The 19,273-nt window shown below is 35.1% G+C and overlaps 2 protein-coding genes across 2 annotated transcripts; both read left to right on the top strand.

Annotated features, from left to right (window-relative positions):
- Window positions 1-2,011: 2,011 nt before the first annotated feature.
- LOC117226043 (uncharacterized) lies at window positions 2,012-4,525 on the top strand. The gene is made up of 3 exons (XM_076522877.1): window positions 2,012-3,084; window positions 3,400-3,486; window positions 3,544-4,525. The coding sequence occupies exons 1-3, from the start codon at window positions 2,059-2,061 to the stop codon at window positions 3,607-3,609; spliced, it is 1,179 nt and encodes a 392-aa protein (XP_076378992.1). The 5' UTR covers window positions 2,012-2,058; the 3' UTR covers window positions 3,610-4,525.
- A 1,210-nt stretch (window positions 4,526-5,735) lies between these two features.
- On the top strand, window positions 5,736-8,790 carry LOC117226105 (uncharacterized). The gene is made up of 3 exons (XM_076522876.1): window positions 5,736-6,886; window positions 8,012-8,098; window positions 8,208-8,790. The coding sequence occupies exons 1-3, from the start codon at window positions 5,837-5,839 to the stop codon at window positions 8,277-8,279; spliced, it is 1,209 nt and encodes a 402-aa protein (XP_076378991.1). The 5' UTR covers window positions 5,736-5,836; the 3' UTR covers window positions 8,280-8,790.
- Window positions 8,791-19,273: the final 10,483 nt, after the last annotated feature.

Raw genomic sequence — 19,273 nt, 5'->3', positions numbered from 1 at the left:
GAAAGTTCTTACCGAGTAATTTTTCGACTGCCTAACTTTTATTAGACTAAATGTGCATGCAATTGTAAAATACCACGAAAACGCATTCGGCTTGTGTATCGACGATTATTAGAGCGTAATAAATTTTGCCTGATTAATATTATAGATTAATTACATACATGAACTCTTAATCTTGGAAAAGAAAAATTTGTACTTACGTTTTAAATTATTTTTTAAATGATCGTAAAAACTCACGAAATAAGATAGAACTGTTTATTATAAAAGAACAAGGATGTAAACTATTTTCCTATATTCATTTCGCTATTATTAACTCTAGAAAGATCAAGACATGAGTCACTGATAAGATCGTATGATAATAGAATCAAATTCTACATGATCGACGATTTTTCAATGCCAATGTTGAAGTTAAAAATAACAATAATTAATATTTTCGGAAGAGTAGACCTCCTTTAATTTTTCTTGGGACAAGACACTCTCTCATAACATAGAACAGTACGGGATAATTACATTTAAAATATTTTGGACAACAAATTTTGCTTTAGAAATTCGACGGGTAGAAAAATTTTGAGCTCGTCCAGCAATGTTGTATTGTTAGAGCTAACAATGCTATCAAATCTAGTTACCCTGAGGACTAATTTTCTATGCTGCAGTCTCATGTAGTTCATCAGCTGACTGATCCCTTTCGGCAGAGGGCGTGAGAAAACAACTGGTTTTTAGCGATGTCGGTATTACCAGCTCGAAATCGCAGACTTAGGATCCGTACGTACAGACAGTGGCATCTTATGGACTTTCCTGTTTCAGCTTTGGTGGACTTTAGTGCCCCCTTACCATATCGTGTCGCGATCAGCATTACCGATAGTTCACGAAAAATAGACACGTTAACAAGATGCAAATATCCCGTATATTTCATTTTTACTACGAGTGCTGAATACATATTATTTGGAGGGAATAAGTGTGTACGGCAAAAATATTTAAATAGTGGAAATAACATTTATGAAATATGTAATACAGAAAACGATATTTTTAGTGTAATTACTTTATGGGCAATTGAGCAATCATTTTTATTAATTATATGTATAATTAGTGGTATATATACATTCATAGATAAATTTATAACGATAGTAAATTTATAAGCTTTACAGTGCTAGCAATTTTTTTAAGCCTCGGCGAATAACAGATCACAACATTTTTAATTTAATATTTATTTTTATTTGTAATAACATCTTTCAATATTTATAGAGATATTGTTACGCCTCCAAGATTCGTATGGATCTCAAGTCTGTACCGTCAGTACCGTCGCCGAAAGAAATCGCTTGAACGCTTTCATCGCAAGCATCATTCTAAAAGTTGGCAACGCTGTACATTTTGCTACCTCGGCACAGAGTCGGTAATTCAGACCCTAGGTCAAAAACGAGTATTGCATGCAATATTGGATCCTAAGTCTTGGACGAAATATTGTGCCCGTTGTTATCGATGATTCATAATATTAGACTTTTTAGTCGAAATCGAGTATTTTATATATTTCAGTCGTACTACCATAGACGAGGTATTCGTCTGTGATACTGTATTATCTAAAATAGAATATAGAAGTGCATCTATACCTCGTTTGCGGTAAAAGTTAAAAATTATATTTTCCTGCAACGCAAATTACGGTATAAGTTCACCCATTCCTCACAATAAATTGTTTTCAAACTAAGAGAATAAATCATAAAACAGTATAAATAGTTCCACCAGAAAACGATAAATGCAGTCAAGGAAAGTTATACTGAAAAACACTGCAGACAATTAAGATAATATCGCAATAATTGCAGATACGCGAGGTTCCCATCAAATTATACGAAGTGTTTCTCCATTGTCGAACGCATACCGTTTGATTAGATTTGCAGGAAAAGGCCAAGTGTTATAGTCCCGCAGAGTGATCGTACATTACCAATATTGTTTTCTGTCTACCCTACCGTCACTATGGAATGCCTGTGCAGTCTTATACACTCAATGGTCGCAAGCAGTACAATCCGCGGCTCGTAGCTTACGAAGTGAGAGATTAACATCATTCGAAAAATGTTGCATTCATTGAAAAAATCCACAAGCGTCTCATACCAAAAGTTACGGAAATTATTTTACGTCAAGGATTTTGTAACACTGATACGCCCCTATATTTTCATCATTTCCGTTCTCGGATACTTCCCCTATAGTATCTCACTGTCAACGTACAAGGTTGTCAAGAAGAGCTTTGTCTGGTCCTGGATAATGTTGATCAGCATGACAGTGCTATGTCTCGCGGTGCTACCCAGGTTAACTTTTTGGAACAGGCACAGAGACATAATCTCGAGATTGGACTACGCCAATATGTATGGTTTTGGTCTCTTTTGTCTTTGGGCAAGCTACTTTTCATCTCGATCGAAACTGCATTTTCTTCGCACGGTTTCGACTGCATCCCGAGTGCTGTCTCTTGGAACGTTCTGCAGCACTGCCAAGTGGATGTTCGTGATAGACATCATCAAGGTCACGCCGCTCTTGACCCACGTGGTCGTCGTAGAAGCGAATCTATGGTCGATCGTAATCTATGCTAGTTGTTGCTACATATCCTTGGAGGCATTGATAGCAAACTCGTTGTTCATCAATTCTCTATACGTGTTGCGCCTTTGTTTTCGTAACATCAACAGATCTCTGGAGAAATTGAGGATAAATCTGGTTACTGACGAGCCTCACCTACTTAGAAGGGTATATCATTCGCAGAACAATCCTACGCTATTATCAGAGCTGAAGACGCTTAGGAGGCAGCATCTAGAACTTGGAAAAATTGTTGATGCGTCGAATGAGACCTTCGGCCTGGAGATCATTTTTATCATCGCAAGGTCTATGATGACTATCATCTTAAATTTATATCGCTATTTGATAGAAAATACTGACGACGGTAAGATCGTGCATTTGTGGTCAATGTACATCGAGTATCTCGTTCATACTTGCCAGTATCTGATTGTTATTGCTGTCGTGTGTGAGATGGTGAAGGATCAGGCGAAGAATATTGGTTATAATATACATCGGATTCTCGTGACTACCTTTGATAAACAGATTTCCACAGAGGTAAGGGAAGAAAAAAAAGAAGATTTTTATAGACATAATTATTTATATCAAATTGAAACAAATATTCCTTGTAAATAGATGAAATCATTGCATTAACATTTCTCAACTTGTTGCACTTTAGAGATCAGTAATGTTGAAATAAGCCCAATGTTGTCATTACTTTTTCTCCACTCCACTAATTTTGAAGAAACATGTTTCAAAAGAGTAAGACTAGAGCAAAGAATAAAGCGTAGCTTCAAAATGAAAATAGTACCAATATATCCAGAGATATACATATAGTCATGCCAACTTTTGTTTCCACATTTGGAAAAACAGTTGTCGTCGTTCTCGATGGAAGTTCTGCAGCAGAACCACGCAATCGTAGCAAGAGGACTAATAATAGACGTGACCCTGCTGACAAAGGTAAACGCGATCTGGAACCATTGTCTACGAAACAAGTTTCATACCTTTCATTTACAGATAGTGGGAATCATCACGACTTATTTGCTGATCCTAATACAATTTTCCCTGATGAAACCCTGTTGAAGAAAGTGACAAGAGACCGTGCGAGACCGTCTTTCTTCGAAAGAAATTATAGAATTATGTATATGCAACACATTACAGACATTTCATCCCATTAAAAACTTTCGATAACATCGTCGCTGTCGATCCAAAGATGATTCCAGTCTTATCTATTCAAGAACGCATTCTTAAATCTGCAAACTTACAATTTACTGCAGAATGCTTGAAAGCACGATAAGGATTAATACCAAAAAGAGTCGCGAGCCATGGCGATCATGGGATACCACGAACCTCTCATCATTGATATACCATAACATCGTTTTCTGTCTGATTCTTGGACTTTTTCCGTGTAAGAGCAATCCTACGGAATTTGTGTTCTCAAAAACACGATTTGTTTGGTCGATGATCACGCAGCGGAACTACATACATAGTTCAATTGGCCTTGACACTGTACAACGCAAATATCAGTTGAGGTGATTGATCTGAACTTGTTCTTCATCTCGGAGGGTTTAATGACCTTGGTGTTGTACGGTTTATCGTACCAGAGGTTTCAGGTGTTACAAAAGCTGACAAAGCTCTCACGTGTTATTATCTGATCAGGACTTCGAGGTCATGACGAGGTTCGCGAACACGAAGGACATCTTCGGTATCATTCTATTCCTCGTGCACCTGCCGAACTGTATCGATGGTCTGAAACAGATAACCTTATTTTGTGTCATGACTTTGTACATGATGATGGTGTACATCGCCATGCAAATTATATAATGATTATATAATGTCGCCTGCAAAAATGCTGAGGATTTCGACGAATAGTGTCACGGTGTTTGTATAAATTTTAGTTTATCACGGAATCTATGGAAATATTTAATTAGATTAATTCTGGTAACTCATTGTTGGTCATTTCGAAAAACAAACAAAAACAAATATTTATCCATGAAAATGGTTTTATTGTTTTTCAAAATACTCTCCATGATGATCAATACACTTTTGTATACGTATAAACCAGCTTCTATAGCACTTTTTTTATTCCGATGTAGGTACCTCCAAAACGTGGCGTCGAAAATCGTTGTCCATATAATTTATTCTTCACGGACGGAAACAAGAAGAAATAATTAGACACGAAATCGGGGCTGTACGGCGGATGACACATCAATTCGATGTTTTGATCGGTTAAATATTGAGTTGTTTGGGCCGATGTATGAGAGCTCGCATTGTCATGATGAAGAATGATCCTGCGTCACTGGCTGCTTTTTTTATTTCTCGGTTAAATATTTATGTAATATCTTATCTATGCGACGATCTTGCATTATCAGTTCGCGCACAGCATTGATGTTTTCTGGCACAACAACCGATTTTGGACAACCTCTTTTAAATTCATCCGTGAGCGAACAACGGCCACGATTGAATTCACTGAAGCAGTGATATACTACAGTGCTTTTAGATAGTGTTTCATCGTCAAAAGTCGAAATGAGTTCATCGATTCATTATCGTTGCGATAATCCACACTGAAATTATCGCACGAAAATTTTCACGAGTTAATTCTATTATTTCACTGAAATTAAATTTTCAAAACGCAAATAGAGTCTGAGTACGTCATAATAAATATAAATGATAAAACGTTCTGAGCACGTCAAAATAGCTCAAACTTTACAACGAATATGTCAGATGGCGCCTACTAACACCAGTGTTACCAATTCCGAATACATAAATAGCAATTCTCGTGAAGTACCATCGAGTACTTAATCGCGAAATGTATTCTGATATTATCATCTATATTAGCTTTCAAGTGCCATTTTATTTATTCAAGACCACACTTCATTATGGCGTTGAATTTCTAGATCACCATCTCAGAAACAGTCACTTACCAGTCATTTTGAATATTGTTTATGCGAACAGTGCGTGCTAATCATTCAGTTCCTGAAACACGTTCATTCGAGCCGGTTGTAAAACAGACTACAGTCTTTTTCAGTTATAAATAAACTGTGTATCTTTCTATAAAATAAAAACTTACTGCATCAAGAGACAAAGGCATAAGTTAAGTCGAAATGCACTTTCGCTTTCAACAGATTTTAACGAATTAGTAATATTTTAAGCATATTTTAAAACTTTTTTTAGAGTTTTTGCTGCTTTGTTCACTTATCATTTTGGAGTTCGCAGTTTTCTTATAAACCAAAAATTAAAGAAGTACAAGAAATCAACGTGGACTACGTCATAGTTTTTCTGTCACATACAAATTTGAAATCATTGAGCAATGACCAATCACGCAACGAGAACCAACGATTCCAAAGACCGCAAACGATGCCTACTATTTAGCGTGACAGACTTTGAGTCTTTCATGCGTCCCATCATACTTTTGTCGCGGATATTCGGTTTTTTCCCGTACAACTATAAATCTGAAGAATGCGTGTTCTCCAAGAAAAGATTCGTCTATTTAATAATCGCAGCCTGTCTTCATTTGCTTCTCCAAAGTTACAACTTCTTATTAGTCAATTTTCTCGACACCAATAGCACCATAATGGAAACAATACCGGAGAATTTCTTCATTCTGTTAGACGGATCTATACCTCTACTACTGTTCGCTGCACCATTTTCGATGTCGGTCATATTCACAAAATTGTCAAAGCTTTCACACACATTATGCCGCCAGGATTTCAGTGACATGGCGAAAGTAACTTACACGGTTTGCATCGTGAACATCGTTTTCTTCGCGAGTATGATACCGTTATATTTTTGGAAGGTTCTGAAAGTACCTTTGCGGCGACGTCTCATTAATTTGTATCTGGCGATGTCATCGTCCACGGTGACATTTTTCTACCTGTCTTACGTGTGCATCTTGGGAGCGTGCTTCAAGAAACTTAACAAAAATCTGATACAGTTGAATGGACCTTTGTCAGGCCGTCATAAAGAATTGACAGAGAAGCAATTGTCACGAAGACAGAGTATCATGTTGTTGATGAAGGTGAAATATTACGAGGAGGTGCACGAGGAAATCAGCGACGCTGTCGAATACCTGAATACAATGTTTCGTACAATAAATATCGTTTCTGCGACTGTCACTTTCGCTGTGGTCACTTTTGATTTGTACAATACGATCGCGCAATGGTACGTCAGCGATGATGTAACAACGACGCGAAATCGCATGTCTCAAGTGTTTGAGGGATTAACATATGTGGTATTAAGGTTTGGGAAGTTCTGCATAGTGGTTTGGGTCTGCGAAACTGCCGCGAACTATGCAGCGGAGATCATTACCACGATTCATGATTGTGTTAGCCACTGCGCGGATGACACTATCAAGCGCGAGGTAATTGGCCAGTTAGATTGCAAGCTTTTATTTCACTTTTGTAAATGAAAAGGGAAGAAAGGTGTTATTGACACGTTAAGCGCTGAACAATTGAAGCAAAATATCCGCAACGTTAAAGTATACACTAGTGGACAAAATGATAAGGCACCTCAAGATTTTTGGTAGAGTAATGACAAGGGCAACTATCGACTATATAGGAAAGACGGAAATAAAATTTTTTCAAGGAAGTATAAATACTTAAATTTAATCAAGGGACGGATAGAGACTTACGCTGGCAGAATTGCTGGGACAAAATATATATTTCAGCAGGGTAATGCAGCTGTGCGTATCGCTCGCATAGTAAAAAATTATTTTGAAACGGAAAATATAAAGGTTTTAAATTTGCCAGCAAAGTCTCCTGACAGAAGCATTATCGAGAATGTTTGGGGAAATCTCAGCCGAATATTACATGAAGATGGGAAGCAGTATAATACAGTGTCCGAATTGAAATCTGCAATTTTAGAATCTTAGGAAAGCTTGGATCAAAAGTATACATATAAAAGATCTGTATAGAAGTTTACCAAGAAGAATGATTAAAGGGGTACAACGTAAAAGACTGTCCACACATTACTAAAACTTAAACAAACTATGTAATTTTATTTTATTTTAATGCTTTTATTATTTCATATTCAGAGTGAATTATCGTTTTGTCCGCGCAAAATATCTTTTATTTTGTATGAATAACAAATGGGTCGAACGATTTCTTCATATATTATGCCAAACTGGTATCTTATTTTGTTGTGTATTCATTTCCCATGTATATGTGCAAATAGATGTTTATATCCAAAAATCTTGAGGTGCCTTATTATTTTGTCCACCAATGTGTGTATTTTTGTATAATATAATCTTCTTAATGGAATGGGTAATTCGTAATTGATTGTACTCATTACTAGACTATCTTTACTCATTACTAGGTTTACTCATTACTCATTAAAATACTACTTATATATACTTACTTATTAAAATATGCAGTATGAAATTGTTTTTATAACTGACACGGTAATCAAGGTGTTAATTATTGTCACTTTGTACTTTATAAATTTCTGCATGTCACAACCGCATAAAATAATGATTATATTGTTACAGTTGAAGTATTTTGCTCTGCAAGTTACGCACAGAGATATTACGTTCACGACGAAAGCTTTTAATATTGATGGGAAGCTTCTATCGCAGGTAAGATTTATTATTAAGAAAGGGGATGTGAATGACAAAGGATTGTGAAGAATTCAAAGCTAGTGTATGTTAATAGATATAGATTATAACAGCAGCGATTTATTTACAGATTCTGAGTGCAATTTTAATGTACATGATTATACTCCACCAATTTTTAATGAGTTCTAATTGCACCAACTAATCGCTGGCGCCACGATCGACACTTTTTCCGAACTGATACTATTTTGTTTGGCACGTCAGCCTGATCAATGCTTTGATAGCCTCACGGAAGGCAACAGGATGTGTTCATGCGCAGATACCTATAATGACTCGTGGCTGAGTTTTTTGATAATAGCATTCAACTTAGTGTAATGATCAGACAGAAGATGACATGCTAACTTAGGGATTTTATGTTGAAGCCAATTTTGTCTCAATTGCACCAAACAGGAATAAAATCGACATTCGTTTCATGTTTGAATAGTCTAAATTAGTGGAGTAAATATCACGCTTTTCCTTTTTTTAAATGATATCCTCGCTTATTTAAATTCAATATCATGATTGACGGAACTATTGTAAGATTCAAATATTCTGTTGTCTACCTATGTACCTATTGTACTTATTACTGTAATTCCAGCATTTTTTAATCGTCTTGAAATTTTTACTATTTTGCCAATTCGATGGCAGCAATAAAATTCACTATATACTAACAAATAAACAGCAAGATCTAGAGAAAAAGTTGTTGTTTCATTAACCTGATCGATTTTAAAAAGGAAACACTTAGTAAATTGACATTGAACTTCCGAGAAAGCATGACAAGATGATTGCAACTCCCTTTTTAATTTTGTTAAAAGCCCGCAGATAGAATCATAGATACTAACTGAAAAACTATTGTTGCATCATTAACTGAACATTGCATTGCAACAATAAACTTTAGATCGCCATTTGTCAAAACTCAACAGTTGCAGAAAATACATAATTCCGTCCACCAATTGCATTCGTTTGAGCGAACAGCTACCCAAGTATGTATATAGTTCTTTTCCATCACACAAAATTTGTATCACTTGCGAGCCGTAAATTCAAACTACGATTAGAATGGAGAACGTGAATGATCTCGATTGCTGGCGGCCATCGCGCGCCACGGATATTCCAAGTAATAGCAGAATTAAAATAAAAATATTTTACACACACACAAAATTCAAGTCATTTGATCGAGTTTTAAAAAACTGTTTACATTTTAAAACTTATACGAACACTTTTGTGAGCCACTGCGTGTATTAGCGTTACGAGATCAAGGTGGTTGGTGTTTTAATTACCTTTTTAATAAACAACAAGCACCTGCTAAAAACATTCCAAAATTACTGAGGAGGATCACCTTGACTAAAATATGTCGAGGCCAAGGTCATTGAAGCTGAGTCCGCTAGATGTAATATTTAACAATTATTTTAGCCATTATAAAATAAGATTTCTTTCGTTTTTTTTATGTATCGTTCTAAAGATTATACGAATCTAGGGAGGTGTACAAAACACTGGTGTAGTGATTGTGCATTTGCATTTTGCTTTCAAAAAATGTCATTCGGTCATTGATCCCTACATTATTGGTATCTAGTTCATTAAATTTTTTCTTTGTAAGACTAAATAAATCATATAATAAAGTATGCAGTTGCATAATATAAGAATATCAATACCTATCGTCCACCTTCCTGAATCGATTTTTGAACAATCCCCTATCGATCAGTAAAATTCTGCATGAAATTACAAATAAATTTCTGAATTGAATTTTATACCATCCGTTGGTAAGTCGTTATCTTTACCGACTGCAAGTAAACTCGAACGGGTAAGTCCCAATGGTTCGAAAAGGCCCCCCTGCCAGGTTCCGAGATCTTTTAGCGGACCCCAAAAGGTTGCGCGTCAGGTGGTTCTGTCCCTCCGGTTGCCCCCATCCCCCACCAGGCAACGAGAAACATCGTAGCATACCACCTGCAAGGCGATTGGTCAGTTCGGAGACAGGTCAAACGGCAACACATCGGTTAGCGTCTTTGTCACATTTATCTCGCGTTTCGGAGTTGGTTCGAAGTTGTCGTCGGTCGAGTCTCGAACGAATCTCGGCGTTCATTTGCACCACGTGAGACACGAGCGACTTGGTCTTTGCGTGTGAAAAGTGTGGGGCGGGTCTGTTCTCCGTAGGGACCCACGAATTCCTGCGGGCTTTAACCGCGAGCTTTTCAAATGGTGCACGCATTATGCGCCGTGGTGACGCGAGTGTAGCAGAGTGTTTTGACATCAGCATGGTGCGGTGATTTCTGTGAAACGTTGTGTTCGATGAATGAAGAAGACACTGTGGCAGTTTGTAAACAACACGGAAGGATAGACCGTCGAGGTATGTCGCTTCGTTTCTCTCTGACGGCACGCCAATTTTAGGTTAGGTTAGGTCCTATCAGTTGCCAACATTCCCTTGCGGTTCGAAGCGGTAAGGTGGCCTGGGCTCGTGCGGTTTTTTCGATCTCGAATGATATCGTTCTTTCGAGGTCTCTGTATATAGAACCAGGACCTCCGGATCCAGGCATAAAAGGGTCCTTCTTAGTTCTAAACGATATGTGCCGGCGCACGTCTCTAGCGCTCTCGTCCCTCCTTTCAGGAATGCGAACCCGGGGGTCCTGCAGTGTGTCTACTGTATACCCCTCTGCAGCAGGTAGTGATAGGCAACGTAGCCGTACACTTTTCTACACCATACTTTCCTTCCATTATCGCAGCATTTCTTCTCGTTTATCTTCCTAATTCTTTTCTTCAAACAAGAGTTCAATAATATCGCGGGATAAAGTTTTGGAGTCGTTGGAGTTGTATTTATTTTCAAGTCGTATCCTTGTATATTTATAATCACCAATCATTATTATAATCATGTGGTTTCTCGTTCCGAGCATAATTTAGAGTGTGATATATTTTTATGAATAGGATTCAAATTATTTGTACGCAAAGTTATTTGATGATTGATTTATATTTTTAAATAAAATATTTATTGAAGTGAACTATTCAGTAGATAATAGTAGTATTTATTTAATTGAATAATGATATTCGTTGAATTTTATGATGTGTAAATTACTATGTCATTTATTCATATAATGTAATATAACGCTATAATTAACGTGCATAATTTTCTAAAATTAAAACACAAAAGTAGAACGACAATTCCATTCTTTCCACATTATTGCTATTTAGGATTATTCTGAATTACATATTGAACATAATTGCAACCTTCCGATTTTTCGAGTATAGTATGTGCACAAATAAAATACAATACCAAAGTTAATAAAAATTTATGGAATTATTTTGACGAAAGGAATTGTTACATTGTGATCGGCGATAAAATATCCTCGACCGAGAAATCTTCTAAGATCCAAATGGCAAATGTTTAGACAGAAACGCATGAAACGTGCATGGTAAATTTTACGAGGTACCGTTGCACTCGATTTTCGATACGTAATTTGACCCGCATTGCACGTTCTGTGTTTTATGTAACGTGGACGGATTTTGTAATTGAATACCCAACGCGAAAAATGCTGCGTGCCATGAGAATAGTGCTGGATTGAATGCAAAAACATTTTGTTTTGGTCTCCCACGGATTATTTCGCGATTTATATTTCAATTAAAAAATGAAATCATTTCTCTACTTTTCCTAAACAGATATTATTTTTGCCACTGCATCAATCTCCACCATTTCAACTTAAAATTTTTGTCATATTTATGAATTTTAATACTCGGATAATGGAGCTCGGGTCCATTTGGTCCCACAGCTTAAAAATTACTTGAACATCAAGTTTCCGACAAAAATTAAGTAATATTTTCGTATTACGAATTAGACATGATATACGCAAAATGTACCCAAACATCGGTGCTAATTCGAATCGGAGCAAGGCCTAAATGTTTACGAAAGTGTGCAACTGATCCGTTTTAGTATGCAGACGAATCATCAATCCTGTTGCGTGCGGCCACATGCAACGTATACGAATAATGTATAAAATAACCGAAAAAATTCGTATTCCCAATGGTTCAAGGTTTATAATCTCCCATCATGTGAAAGCAATAGAAAGGTCATACCAGTCTTGTTTTCACTCTGATTGCTTTCAGCATTCAACTAGCTCGGTTACATACTCCACACGAAGTCGCCAGGTTTTTTGTCATACTTGATATCACGTTGTAAATGAAACAAGTTTATCCTTTATCATTGATTTTTACCTTATGTCTTGCTATTATTGGATCTAACTGTACAACAGTCGTTTCGTCTTTGCGTGTAGCGAAGATGAATAACAATAATAATAATAGTAAATATGCAGCATGTAATGTTGCAAGCTGCGGTAGTCCTGCAGTCGATAAAGTCATCGAAGAATGGCACTGGTTTGGCGAACAGGAGCAACAGGTTGCTGGTCTCCTACTTTCCAGGGGTCTAATTTAATTTAAATAACTAAAAGGGTCTGTCCTTTGTAAGTATATTACACAGATCAGTTTCCATGGGTTCTGTTCCAGTGTCCCGGAAATTTGACTGGCTAATTGTTCTCGATTCGTTTTCTGTTCAAACCTTATTGAAAAGAAGCTTACGTAAATGATTTCGTAACGCTGCCAGTACCACCGAATCTCGCAAATGTGATCAACATTGAGAATGTTACTCCACAGTTCTGTTAACCGATAAAACGTTCGTATTCCTCTGTCATTTTGTGCATCTTTTTGTTAATTGGTATTAATTTTTAATTGTTAAACATTGACACATTTGGTCTTAGCTTTAATTTTAATTTCAAAATTCCTTATTCTGTCCTCCATATGTAACGCAAACATACAAAAAAATTGTTTTTTAAGTAGGAAGACAATAGATGTTACATGCGTACAATATTCACAGATCGGCTACTACTTTATCGATTCATACTACATAAGATAAGGCATCATTTACAATTACATACTTCCAAAACTTTTTATTTTGTTCAACACTACTCACAGTGAAATGATTGTTCTAGTTAGTTACGCTTTTTATTTGAATAAAATGCAATGATCGTTGTAGTAATAACTATCTATAATTGGGTACTAAAAATAATTAGAAGTTAGAAAAGACCGGTAATATTCGTGGTTTTCTGTAAATTATTATGTCATTATTTTAAAGAAGGGGGTGTTATAATGTATAAGATGTAAATTGAGAGAAAGTTCTGATTTATTTGTTGCATATTCATATACAAACTTGTCCTGCTTCTAAAAATTGGAGAATTATTTGTAATTATTCCGATATCAAAAAGAAATACTCATAAATTAACTAGCTTGAAATTTTCGAGATTTTTTTCTTCGATAATTCTCGCGAATTTGAATTTCGAAAACATAATGAGAATCACTGGCGCAGACGACTCTTCTGCTATTTAAATCTCTAACAGTGACGGGGTAATGTTTTCTCATTATTTCAGTGGTAAAATAACTTCATCGAGCAAACAAAGCTGCTGCAGGATCGTAGAATTCATGTGAGCGGGCAAGAAAGTAAGAAAAACGTGGACAAAAGAATGATGACAAGAAAGCGAAAACATTTTCTCCGGCGACGAGTTAACTAATTACCTTGTACTTCGTTTCATGGACCATTTGCATGTTTCCCATAATTATCATAAACGTGGCGAATTGCTTTCCATGTGCTATCAACCTTGAAATCAATAGGAAATACCGTAGTTGATACTTTCTTCGTTTCGATTCCGAAACTGTCAAATTGAGAAAGTCGCTCTACGAAGATGCATGTTGTTAACGTACGAAAGAAAGTTGCGTGCTCGATGCTCTTAACCAGCTGCATGGTCGTCTGCATGGCATCAGTAACGTTCTTATTAAATTCCTCTGCGTTGATGGTGTAATTCGCGTAGTCGTGTAGAGATACGAAATGACAGAAATCGTTGTAGAATTGTATTGTATGTGTATAATATTTAATTTTACATACAACACATACACATATATACATAAATAAATAAATATTTTCTGATTGTTCGAGTGAGCAATAATTTCTGGTCTCAGTTTTGAAATTATGCATTTATACAATCTGCATACAATGAAAACATGCTTTTGATCCACACACAAATACTGTTATCAATTATTAAATGATCTTTCAATGGTAACAGATGTTCATGCTTGAATCCATCTTGCTATTAAGATTATCCTTAAATATTTCATTGATATTTGTATAATATCGAATTGTTCGTATTTTAAATCTTATTTTGAAGGTTTATTAAGAGTTCTGTTATATATAATGGACTAATGATTGTACAATAAAATTGTAATAATAATTCTTATTTAGTACTTTAACAATATGTGAACAACTATAATTCTCTACGTACATTATTTTAGTTCGTTCTGGATTTGAATATTTCATTTGTAGCCTCCATTCAAACCGTTTATATGTCGTGACTAACGTATGTAATGAAAACTCCGTTTTCTATCGTACGAGGTATTTGTATGCATGCCAACATGTATTTTATTATTATTTCGTGCCACACTCTTTTTCATTATTTCAGACCTTCCTTTTTATGCACACATTATTGGATAATAAATCAGATTGCCCAGATAATTCATTAAACTTTATGTATCCACTAGAAAACTTATTAATTATGACCTACACTTTAGTAATTATAATTTCAACCTAATTGGTAAATTTAATACCATATATATATTATATTTTTACTTATTATACTTATATTATAATTATACTTACTTATTATACTCTCTCTCTCTCTCTCTCTCTCTCTCTCTCTCTCTCTCTCTCTCTCTCTCTCTCTCTCTCTCTCTCTTTCTCCCTCTGTACTATTTTACATTTATTATTTTAGAAAAAATTGATACAAGCGCAATAGCAATATAACGTACAATATTTTGTCATTTTAATTGGTAAGAGTAATCTGACCTATCGGAAGCCAATAAATATTAGAGGCTAGAGATCCTTTATTCTTAACACAACGATTATGGTAATAAAAAGTTTCTAGAATACTTGTTACTTAATGTAATTAGTGGAATGCAGATTTTATGATGGACATGAGTAAATGAAGTTTCAAATAATGAAAATATATTAAAAGAATTGAAAAACACCGATGTATTGTTTACAATTCGTCATAATTGTTACGGGAAGACTGACTAACGAATAATTCAAAAATTATCGAAGGAAGAATAAAGTAGAGAATATCAATTTGACATCTGTATCTGCAATTGCTGCAGGTAATTTTAGTTTTGCATAAAGATCCACAGTCCAATGATTACGTAACATGTTACGAAAACGAGTATAATATCGATTGCTCTCTCGCGTCATAACTGTCGTTGCGCGTATTTTACGATTGTGTACGCACCTTAATCGATAAAACGATTTACATGATTACGAGCATCCTCCTTCCATAACGTGTACAATTATTCTGCAGGAACGAAACAGAAAAAGATCGATTCAAATCGAAGCATGCGGGAAGCGGTTCACGAGAAATCGCAGGGTATCGTAACGAGGCCATTGCCGGCGCATTTTCTCGGTTATCTAGGAAACGGTTTTGTCCGTTCTTGGCGAGGGTTTTTTTCATCGTTCTTTTCTCGTGTGCGCTACATAACAAACCCGACGAGACAACTGACATCAGCACGATTCCCTACCACTCGGTGAAAACGGTCGTCGTGTCGTCGATGACTCGAGACACCTTGTAATTAGGGTACAGGATCTTGACCTGTACCATATTCAATTCCGACAGGTTCTGCAGGCCTTTCTTATTTCTTGTTGTAAATAGTTCTTCTGTGAGCACTTTCATTTTGTATTTAGTCGCGTAACATGAGAACGTCGAGTTTGTTGGCAGTCGTAAATCGATCGTTTAAATGATCAGTTATTTTATATCTATGATTTACTACAAACGCGTTGACGAAAATGCGTACAGGCAAGTAGTGTATATTTTATCAATATAATATTTATTTAAATTAAAAAAATAATGTTCTTTCTTCGAATGATCCGACATTTTATATTACTAATATTTGCTGCAAAATTGCGTGCATGCAAATGGCTCGTATTTTAATTTCGTATTAATTTTTCGTATTATTCCAATTAGAATTTCGTATTATTTCCCTCTCTTTGAATGGTTCTACATTTCATATTCATCGATTTGATATTTGTTGCAAAAATACGTGCAAGCAAATGGCCTGTAAGTTGGTTAGTAAAATATTCAGTTTAATTAAAAGCCATTTTTCATTCCTTTTGAATAGTCCGACATTTTATGTATATTATTGTAACAATTTATTTTTATTTATGTTCATTGCTGAAGATAAAACAGAGTACTGTATAATTAAACAGAGTACTATGTTCTAGTGATACGAAAATTATGACGGTTTTAAAAAATGGATCGATCAATTGGATAAACGATCTATTAAGGACTGCGTACACACGTGAAGGAAAAATATAATAAAGACAGATTATACGAAAAGGACGCTTGTCCAAGTCTAATATAGAGTTTGAGTTTGTGCGCGTTTCATGTGCATACACACACGAGGTATACATATAATGAATTTATTATTTATACTTTGACGAGGACATATTTCTCGCTTCTCAACGCGCATTCCAATAACGCATTTGTGGCCGCAGGCATGCATTTCCTGCACTTGTCGTATATGTAACACGTTGACCATGGACATGGATGTATAAAATGATGCATACACAAGCGCGCATCGGTTGTCGTCTTGCATAATTGACGAACGAGACGATGCGATTTTTCAGGCGTAGTTATTTTAGTTTGCATTCGATGATTCTACAAATTGTTTATTTATTTCATTTTTATTTCGTTCGAGCTGCTCAAAAGGTACAATCATTCGTTCTTTATTAGGTCACGACGCATTTGTGGAAAGTAATACTCATTCTTGCGGAAGAAGTCACTCGAATACAAGGAAAATATTTATTTTATTACTGTAAGCATAAAAAAAAAGAAAAATGCCAACATTCAGTAATTTTCATTTCTTTTTATTATCACCGAAACAGATTTTACTGCAAACACAGATGAACCGTTCTTTTTTTACCTTTTTTACTACATTGATTATCTAATTTCATTATACAATGCGCCTTCATTCTAGCTTTATTGGGCTCATCATTATCATTCTTGTAATCTTGCTAATACCTATCAACTAATCGTTTTAACGTTTTACATTTTCTCACGTTTATGCAATGTTTCTAGGACACAGTTTGCATTTTCGAATAACATTGTGACCTTCGTGCAAAACCGATATTTCTAGCAGATATTTCGTAAATACGTACAGTATTATTTGCATTATCGAACATCCTTCAAACTTAATTATACTTATCACGCTCAGGAATGAAGGCATTCTGAATTTGAAAAGGCTAATACTCTTGTCGTTTACTATACGTATAATATTGCAAACATTTTTGTCCTCTTATGCTATTACACATATATACTTTATACTCGTATAAATTATCTCATAAAACTGAGAATTAAATAATTTAGTAAATATTTCCAACACTGTCCACACACACACACTGTTTTTAGAGCTGGGGAAAAAGGTATTTTAAATGGCAAATAGTAAATAGATATTTTACTTTAGATCATGCATGTATTTTTTAGAAAATAAAATATTTCGTTCGTTGTAAACAATTTTTAAGATAATATTTCAAATAGTATTTTATTTGAAATACACTGAAAATATTTGTGCCACAGATCGGAATATTTTATTGATTTAATTTCTTATCATCAAATAAAATATTTTTATTTCACTAAATCATAGTGTTAAATTATTTTAGTAATCTAAAACGAACAAAGTACTTTTCCTCAGAATTATAAACGTACATAACAGGTGGATTTTGTTACATGCGAATAGTTGAATTTAAAAAGACAATAAATTTCATTTGCAAATATTATGATTTCCTACGTTATCTCTTCTTGCGTTACGTTAACCATTTTCACAATTTATTTTCAGATTAAGAAGTTTAGAAAGTATTCTATTTTATGCTTTATGTTATTCAAATAAACTATTTGATTTTACGTTTTACATTAACAAAATAAAATATTTATTTCATGCTTTAGTTGTGGATTATGAAAATAAGATATTTCATGTATTGAAATTTTATGTCCTGATCTATTATTTAAAATGGAATTATTTAAAATAACTTATATAACTTTTTTATAATATTCTCTATAAATATTAACTAAAATATTTTCTGTGTAAGTACAATAGTTTTGAAATTTAATATGATTTCTTATGTAACTAAAACAATTGACTTTTTTCTCAACAATTTCTTTTATATTTTCGTTTTGCTTTATCGCATGTACGTCACTATGAATTTAAACATCTAGCCTATCATTTAAGCAAGAAATACCCACAATTATCCCATAAACTCGAAACAGAATTGATGTCGTTACAAAGTTAAACAATTGTGAAGTGTTTATCGCGCGAAAACAAGAGTCCCGTGAAATATTTCACCTCCGGTTTTCAATTAAATCGTGCAGGCTTGCATTTAATCGCGCAATTATGTTCGCGGCTCGTTTTAATTGACGCCTAAGCATGCGTCGTGGGTAGAAAAATGTTGGATGACCTTCTTGCTGTGAAGCCATTTGGTTTTTTCTTTTTTAACGTTGACTAATAATAAGCGAGTTTTCTTGATACGAGTTTGCGTTCTTGTCTGGCTGTGCCATCCGTGCTCTAATTTGCATTTCGCCAGTGTGCGCCTCGATTGCCGGTTAGTAAATCATGAGTTACGGCGTCGGCTGGGAAAACAGTTTTGCTCGGAAAAATAGAGCATCGCGTTTCAAGTCTACGTGAATTTCATGCCGTAACGCTAGTTTAAGGGAAATGAGTCTAAAACCAGAAGGACGAGCTGCGCGTACGCACACGAGCATTACAGCAAATAAAATCTAACGTAGCACTAGTCTTTTTTCAATTATCCAGGATGTTTACTGTGGAAATTTATGTAAGCATATTCATGCAGGATATACATATACAATTTCGATTCATATGACTTTGATGCGTAATCTTACGTAAACCATGTATCCAATGCGCCTACAATGTTAGCGAATGATCACAAGTTCTGATGGCTGAATGATTAACTGACGCACCATTTTCGCATACTTCGTTAATTACTTCGATCTTGGGACAGCCGTTGGCATACATTAGCGTTCATAAATTTAAGTCGTATTTAATCTTATAGTCATTCGTACTTAATCTTATTTATTTAGTTTG

Source organism: Megalopta genalis, chromosome 6, assembly GCF_051020955.1.
Source record: "Megalopta genalis isolate 19385.01 chromosome 6, iyMegGena1_principal, whole genome shotgun sequence".
Lineage (NCBI taxonomy): Eukaryota > Metazoa > Arthropoda > Insecta > Hymenoptera > Halictidae > Megalopta > Megalopta genalis.
The sequence above is the reverse complement of the archived record's forward strand: the minus strand, read 5'-3'. Positions and strand labels throughout refer to the sequence as shown.